Below are 9,068 nucleotides of genomic sequence, written 5' to 3' on the forward strand. Positions count from 1 at the left end.
GCTTGTGAAACAATAATATTATAAAGACTACTATTAGATTGAGTAACAAACTCATTGAGTTGTGTTGTTAGAGAATGCAAGGGATTATCAGCTGCATGGGATGTGTTATGAGTAGTAGTCTCAACACCCCCTCCCCCCTCTTAAACTTTGATGGGTGTTAACACAGCCAAGTTTGGACAGAAGGGGTTTGGATATGGGAGAAGGGAGAATCTTGGTGAACATATAATAGCATTTGCGATTGCGATTAGGAGAGTATTAAGATACTTGAAAGGTACTATGAATTATGATATAACTTATCGTGGAGATTTTTTAATTTTGAACGGTTAATCTGATGCAAGTTGGATCACTAATGAAGAAGATAATTCTTCGACAAGTGGTTGGTGTTTGTTTATATGGGTAGTCTCATATCATGGTTTTCCAAAGAAACAAACCTGTATAGTCAATTTCACTATGACTTCATACTTTATAACATTAGCTTCTGCTAGAAATGAAACAAATTGGTTAAGGAATCTTATGTTTGAAATACCTATATTTCCAAAGCATATATAGTCAGGGTCCATTCATTTTTATTGCAAAACATCCTTGGTTAAGACTTATAGTCAAGTGTATAATGGTATATCTCGTCATATTGCTTTTAGGCACAACCTAGTGCAAGTGTTTATCACTAGTGGGGTCATAACTCTTGATTATGTGAACACTAGCTCAATTTGGTTGATTTTTTTACTAAAGCCATTAGTAAAGATTCAATTAAACAAGCATTAATTACAAATGGTTTATGTCAACCAAAATATATTGCCAATTATATAAATAGTGAAAGTTGCATGAAGATACAAAATAAAACATTTTATTTTTCACTAGAATTCCTTAATGTAGTGTTTGGTAACAAGTTTTTCATTTCAAATTATGAATTTCAATTATGATATCATAAATGAAGAATTTGAGAATGACAAGGTTTGGGTAGTCATTCTCAAATTCTCAACTTTAACTACTTTATAAACAATAGTGGAATTTAATTTAAATCCAAATTTAAAAATTTTTTATTCGCCAAACAATAAATTTGAGCCAATTCCAAATTTTCAAATGAAATCATCATTTCCAAACATAACATAAATTCTTTTTCTTTCTCTCATTACTTGAACATTCAAAGAGCTTTGTATACTCTTTTGTATTGTTTTTTGATTTTACAATTCTTGAACACATAATTATTTATTATACTCACTTTGTACTAAATGGGATAGTGTAGTTTTTTTGTTTTTTTTGTTTTTTTTTTTTGTTATTTTTTTTTGAAACTTTGACTTATGGATACATTACTTATTAATAATGAAGGTGAAAGTGTGTTCTTGTTGTTTGGAAGGTATTTGTCAAAGCAACCAAAACTTGGGATGTTACTTCCTATGATCAATTAAAAAGAGGAACATAAAAGTTGGATGCAAACACGTGATGGAAGTTGGTTTGTAGTTTATACAATAGTCACAACCAATAAGTTTCATCTTAAACTTTGTGGCATCTTAATCTTAGTCATCCTTGTAAATATGTGTAAATTTTAACTATACTTGAATATATGTTTTTGCTAACACGTACTAATTTCTGATAATTATAGTATTTCTATTATTGTAATGCAGTAGATTGTGTGAAGTATTATAGATTCGAGTTAAATTATGTTTTGTAAGCTATAATATCAATAAAATTAAATTGTATCTCGATTTGTATCTTCAATCTAATTAGTTAAGCTATTATAGGTTAACAATTTCACTTTCAAATAAATGTTAAAATAAAATAGTATTTTTTGTGGGAGCGGGTGTAAGGCATGTGCCCACCAACTAGTATATTAAAACACCTGTTTTTGTATCTTAAAACATATACTTTTGGATCTTAAAACTCATACTTTAATATCATAAAACACATATAATGAGTAGTTTAAATGTCTACTTAATATATTGCAAAATGAAAAAAATTGTAAACTACTGGTTTAGTACTATATATCACCTACTATAAGTAGTTGAAGTATCTATTTATTATCGTGCAACATGAAGAAATTGAAAGCTACTACTTAAATAACATAAAAATCTATTACTAGTGGTTAAAATGCCTACTTATTTTCTTGCAATGTGAATGAACTAACAAATCACACCTACTTTAGTAATTAAAATACATACTTTAAATGGTTAAAATACATACTTTACTACTTTAAAAAACACACTTTAAATAATTAAACCATTTACTTTAAATGGTCACTTGGATGATGAAACTGACCATTTTCGAATTTGTCTCCTCTCAATGAACGATAAATGATGCAAATTATATACTGCAAATGCAAATAGCATAAACAACTGCAAAAGAGTAATCTTCACCATTTCAAGACATTAAAAATGAACGATTAAGAACCATTGATGTGACCTAGCAAAGAATTCTTTCTCAATTCCTATATTTGCTTGCACTAATGTTAATAAGAAGAATGAAAAAAAAATGATGAATGAAGATATTATGCATACTGAATATTATGAGACAATTCTTAATTTTTACCATTTTCCATTTTAGTTTTTATGATTAATTTGCATCATTTCATTTTTTGACTGTGGTCTCATTTTTCTTTTAATCTCATTAAAAAAATTTATAATCTATCTACATTTTAGCTACTCATTTCTATCATCTAATTGTTTTTTTTATCTACTTCTCAAATTCAATTTTACTTTCCACTTATTTTCTCCCAAAAAGCAATGGGTGCTAAATAAGAGGGACATATAGATTAATTTAATCATCATCATCATATCTAGAGTAATCCACTCATATAAATTATGATCATGGTCTAGAAAGAGATAGGAAACAACAAATCATACACATAACGATGGATGCAGCCAAATAGGCTCTTGTCTCGAGAAAGAACTACTAAGGAAAACAAAGCAAGATAAGATAAGACAAAAAAAACCCTGAATGCAATGCAAGATAAAAATTAAGGCTAATAAAAAGACAAAAAAAAAGAAGCAATTATAGTAGCCAAAATAATAAATAAGACATATATGACATATGTATAGGTGTAGGTGTAGGTGTAGGTGACTATTCAAGGTTTAGGATACAAATACGACGTCTTCAACTAGTTTTATCTCTAGTCAAGTCCTCAGAGTGATGCAACTCACTCATGTCGTTCCTAATTTGCTCCTCTTACGTTTTCTTATGCCTGCTGTGACTTCTCATTTAGCCAACCATGATGCTTTCCACCCTTTTGACAGACACATCGATGGACTTTCTTTACACTTGTCCAAACCATCTCAATCTATATTTACACATCTTTGTAGAGATATGTGCAACCCCCAAACCCTCATTCAAAACTTGGTTCCTAACTTTATCGATCATGCACACATCCACCTTAACCTTCGCAACTCTTTTATGTCCATCTTATACTCATACATTTTCTTAACTGGCCAACATTCTGGCCCGTACAACAAGACGGGTCGAACTGTAACTCAATAGTATTTACCTTTTAATTAGTCGAGAAAAATCTGTCACATAACACCTAGTGGCTAGGCCTGTTCAAAAAAACCCAACCCGCCGACCTGTATCTTAAATGGTGGGTCATGAAACCAAAAATATTATAAGTTACGGGGCGGATGCCCGACCCGTCTTAACCGGATCGGATCATGGGCTACAAAATAATTTTAACCGGGTACCCGATGACCCGTTTATAATATAAAGAGGTTTTTTTTAAATATTGGTGAAAATTTCTACCAGCACTGATTTTTTGAAAACTTTACTAACATCCTTTGAAAATTGACCAAAAGCTACTAAAAAGGCACAAGAACAACAAAGCATATACAGAGTGCCACAATTCTAGTTTCTGGAGCATTACAGTGAGCCACAAGAACAACAGAGAGGTTGCATTTGTGACATTATCTTTGAGAACCATTAGTCTCTGGAAATGCCTTGTTTAGAATGACATTTGATAAGGAAGCAATAATACTACATGAATTATCTTAGCTTGTTTGCTTCATCTTATTACATTTGTTTTTTTCATCTAACAAAAAAAAAATATAATGTCACAAATGCAATCGGGTACCCGGTGTCCCGACCCATTTAGAACACAGGCTGTTAAATTAGATACCTGATACTCGGTTATGAACACCCCTGCTAGTGGCTACTCTGTATTTAAGCTATCCAACTTGAATTTCATGCATTACATATCAATTTTTCCATTACTCTAAATATTAATAATTTTAAATATTTTAAATTAGTTATTTTCACACTAATATCATCACAAACAATCACTTAAAAGTTTTTGTACTTTATAACTCCCACTAAAATTCCACCATAAGCATTCGGCCTCATTTTCCTTCCGGAGTTTCCACAAAAAACTTTATATTTCAAGGGCTTTCTTTCTTTCCGCCTCCTAAACTCCTCGCTTTCTTTCCGCCTTCAGATACATACTGACAGTCAGACAGTTCAACTCCTGATTCCCGCCTAAATTAGGGATTGTCTTCATCTCTCAGTTTCTCCTTAATATTTTCTAAAGCTTCAACAATGGCAATTTCACATGACTCCAACTTAAACACGAAATCCTTACATGTCGAAGAAGAACTACAAGGAGAAAGTTTCGATACGAGTGATTATTTCTTCTGCAGCGTTGGTGAAAAAATTTCCGTGGTTTCCGAAGATTCGAGTTACGACATTAATGATCTTCCTTCGAAACCTTTGGTCATTGCTCAACGTTTTGGTTTAGTTTTTGTAGCTCATTCTTCCGGTAAGTTGAATAATTTGTTGAAGAAATTTCAATTCTTTTTATTGGAATTTTTGCTTAAAATTTGAAATATGGGCAGGATTTTGTGTTGCGAAAATCAAGGATGTTGTGGATGCTGCTAAAGAGATTAAGGATAAAGGAAGTGGTTGTTCTATTCAGAAATTGAGTGTTGTTAATGTTAATATTGGTAGGGTTTCTATTTTGGCTCTTTCCGTTGATTCTTTGCTGATTTCTTCCGTTGGCGGAGGAGAAATTCAGTGTTTTTCCGTTGATTCGCTCCTCAAACAGGTGCGGTTTTTGCTCCATAATTGCTGTGTCAGGTTTTAGTTTTGAGGAATATTTAGCTTTTTAATTATTAATTTTCATTAATTTGCACGTCAGTTTTGAGTTCTTTGTGTAGTCGTTATGGAAACTATGAACGGGAATTAAGATTCAATGGAGTCTCATTGGTAGCTTGTATGTGGAGGAAACAAAGTGTAATCGTTTTGGTATCCTGGTGTAGGGATACTTGTGATTGTGAATATGTAAGAATGTTCTTGATTATGAACGACAAAGTTCAAAACATATGGTGAAGTCTAAGCGGGCATACAACTGTTTATAATGACAAGGAATCAAATGCTTCCCTTATTAGTTGTTGCAGTATTCGTTTTGACCCTTGTTGATTGCTAGAGATGGCATTTCATTCTGAATCCGACCCCAAAATGAAAAAAACAAACCAATTCATATCAGATGAAACAATGCCAGACTTGGAAACCAATTATATTGCCCGACTCTGAATTAGAGTTGAGTCTTTTTGTCTTATCGACTCCGATTCAATCCAACATACATCTTACATCTGACGTTATGAAATATTTAATTTTTAGTTTATTTTAGACAAATTGATATCTCCTAAGATTTACATTTATATATAAAAGTGAGTGTGGTTTTTGTGTCCCTCACAAAATACTTTTCTTCGAGACAACATTGTTAAAATGTTCATCGAGACTAACATTGTTAAAATGTCGATGTGATTTTTCTAGGACGTTACTGTGTGAGTTTGCGTGTTGTTTTAAATAGAATTTGAGCAAAAAGTAGCGTATTCAAGTTTCTAAGTTGGACTGGTTGGATTATTTTTCTTTGTGAAGTAGAATTTGGACAAATCGCAGTCTATACAAAATACATTATTGCTGTGAGTTTGCATATTGTTGAATGAATATAATGCGTGAAAAGTAGATATCATAATCCGACTTTGCCGTTTATTCGAGAGCCCGAATCGGAGCAAATTTTGAGTAAATATAATTCGAGTCCGAGTCAAGGATAGGATTGAAAAAAGGTACTTCTATTCAACAAAGTTGGAATGTGAAAAATCCAATTCGAGTCCAAATCCTTACCATCCTTAGAAGATGTGTGTTGACGAGATTAATTAGCAAGGTATTGTTTTTTTTCATCTTTGAAGTTGTTATTAAGGTTCTAATATGAGAGGATATCATTTAAAGTTATTGTTTCATATTCTAGTTGGAGAGAATAATGTACTTCTATGATACTCAGATTCGTGTATCCATGTTGGGTACAATGTGTCATACATTTCAAAGTGTCCTACTTAGTTGTGTCGGGGAAATTTTTCGTGATTTTGGCCCAAAATAGCTTGTAAAAGTTCCATTTCTATGTTCAAGTATCAACATTCTGTGTACTTGTTTGTTGATACCGTGGAGCAAGTAAACTATTGTTTTTCCTTTTACATTTTTGAATGTCAATTTTGAAATTTTGAGGTTTTAGCCTTCTAGGTGGTTTGTATGCCTTTCTTAATGACATGCCATCTGTCTATGTACACTTTGAGGGTATTGACTAATGAAAGAAAGTTCTTATTTTGATTGGTTTTCTTGGTCATCTTTGGGTGTGTAGTTGGAAATGGAGTAGTAGGAAGAGTGGTCGTGTAGCTTTGTGTGGATTTGGTGATGGTCCTTGCCCATTTTAATCTATTGGATTCATTGCCCGTCGCTTTGGATGACGTGAAGTTGTGCTTAACAAGTCCATTGTTGATTTTTTTTGGTGGATATTTTATTGCTTTTTTTGTATACATTTCTACAATTACTTAAACTTATTTACTCTTACTCAAAGAAAAGAAAAATATGGCACTTGAAGTTAATATATTAGGACACGGTGTAGATTTTGCGTTGATAGTATTTTGGTTCGTGTATTTACCTTTAATTGCGTCTTTTGTTTTCTAGGAGATAATTTTTTCTCTGTGTAGTTACATTTTGGCTTTTAGTAGGAAAAATCATAAAAGTATAATACCTCAACAAAATGCGTGAACATGACTTATTTTTTTGGTTACCCATTAGCTAGCCCCTATCCTAGCCTTTCTTTAACTTTGATATGCAACCACTACTAGAGTTTTATTTGGCTGCTACACATTGTGAGATTAATATATTGTATACCTGATACATAATACAATTGAGCCCTTCTTCCATCTAAAGCCTCCATCAAGGGATGAGGGTAATAATGTTAATGTTAATGTCTATGTGGAGCATCCAATTATTATCTTAGGGCTAATTGCATTGAAATGTGCAGGATACAAAACCCTTATTCTCTTGTTCAGTTGAATCAAATAATGTGAAGGACATGCTTTGGATCAAAGAGACCGAGCCTTCCTTTGTTGTTCTCACAAAAAGCGGGAAACTACTACTTGGAGACATAAACAATTCTCTTAAGCAAGTGATGGATGATATTGATGCTGGTTAGTGTTTGTTATTAAATTTTTTACTAGCTTTTAAGAAAGATTATACATTGTGAATGGAAAAATTATTCAAAATAAATTAAACCATAATGACCAAACTAGAGGTGACTATAAGTTTACCATATCGGCATTAGACCACTACTATTATATGCGGTGCAAATTCTTGCTTTTACAAGAGATAATTGTAGTATAAATGGTAACTGTGATGCATATGTTAAGGTGGATAAATGGACATATTTTATAGGATAAAATTCTAAGTGAAGATATAAAAGAGACCAAAGACATGGTTTTGGATTCCCACTGTCCAAAACATTTAAATAGAAATCCTTTATATTGGTTTGACCATGTGCAACGAAGACCATAAAATGAACCATTTAGAAAAGTGGATGCTTGAAACTTTGAGAGGATTACAAGGTAAATAGGTAAACCTTAAGGAGTTAAGATTCAATGAAAATTTGAGATTTGCAAAAGCATATGACAATAGATAGTAGAAGTAAATGTTTCGAAGCAATATGTTTGTGGATGGTCATTGAAATTGATTTTGTAGTTGTAAATTAGTACTCCCTTTGTCTCTTTTGATTAGCTCGTCTACATAGAGGTGTAACTACAAATCTGTTTGGTGAATTAGGCAAATAACAAGTGGATTGCAGAAATGAGTGGATGATAATAAATGAGACTAGATTTGTGGATGAGGTTTGAAGAGGATTGTGGAGACCATATAAAAAAGGAAGAAAATGCAAAGTAAGACAATATTGGATAAGGCTGTATAACCTTTGTTATTAATGATCACTAATTTTGATTTGTTTTGACTCTTGTAGCCGACCCTGTTTAAGCATTTAAAATTTTATTGGTGTACTATAATAAATAAATAAATTATTATTGGCTTATTTAAAATATGTTTAACCCTCTTTGATTAATTTATCCTAATTAAAGTAAAATCCAAAATAACCCAATTATAAAAGTATTTGAATTGTATATATATTGTTTGGGTTGGTTTGTAAGTCAATGGATCGAGTAGAATTCTCAAATTTACTGGCAAGCTACCTATCACCTCCTACAAGGGATATTTTTCTCCTATAAATAGATTGTTTCTTAGTTGTGATTAAATCCTCTTCTTGAACTAATTTTGACTTGAACAAGTTGTGATTAAATCATTTTCTTGAACTTAAAGCAAAATATTAACTCTTAAACAACCCACATAAGACTTGAATTGAAAGTTAAATGCTCGAGATTAAAGTTCTTGTCAAGTGTTGATAAACTTGTGAGGAACCAAAACTTTATATATATATATATATATATATATATATATATATATTATTGGAAGAAGTCTAGTGAGAACCATCCTTATATAAAAACCGTGAGAACCAATCTACCTGACAAAAATGTGTTACTTTTTTTTACTTAAAAGATGTTACTATTAGGCAAAAATGTGTTACTTTTTTTAATAAAAAAGATGATACATTTAGGCAAAAAAGTGTTACTTTAAAAAAAAATTCTGAAAAAAAACTCACAAAAAGTTGCTACTTTTTACATAAAAAGATGTTTCTTTTCGGAAAAAACGTGTTACTTTGTATTATATTTGTTTTTTTGAAAAATATATATTTTTTTCAGAAAGTAAATTTT

At 31.5% G+C, this 9,068-nt stretch overlaps 1 protein-coding gene across 2 annotated transcripts in view; it reads left to right on the forward strand.

Annotated features, from left to right (window-relative positions):
* Positions 1 to 4,249: 4,249 nt before the first annotated feature.
* Positions 4,250 to 9,068, forward strand: part of LOC130808103 (nuclear pore complex protein NUP214) — a 36,969-nt gene continuing 32,150 nt past the window's right edge. The window contains exons 1-3 of one of the 2 annotated variants that reach the window (XM_057673554.1): positions 4,250 to 4,732; positions 4,809 to 5,017; positions 7,280 to 7,445. In XM_057673554.1, coding sequence (XP_057529537.1) covers positions 4,513 to 4,732; positions 4,809 to 5,017; positions 7,280 to 7,445 — 595 coding nt within the window. In that variant the 5' untranslated portion in view covers positions 4,250 to 4,512. Of the gene's footprint in view, positions 4,733 to 4,808; positions 5,018 to 7,279; positions 7,446 to 8,073; positions 8,187 to 9,068 lie in introns of those variants that run through there. The other variant, XM_057673556.1, reaches the window with a different exon arrangement.

Source organism: Amaranthus tricolor, chromosome 3 (genome assembly GCF_026212465.1).
Source record: "Amaranthus tricolor cultivar Red isolate AtriRed21 chromosome 3, ASM2621246v1, whole genome shotgun sequence".
NCBI lineage: Eukaryota > Viridiplantae > Streptophyta > Magnoliopsida > Caryophyllales > Amaranthaceae > Amaranthus > Amaranthus tricolor.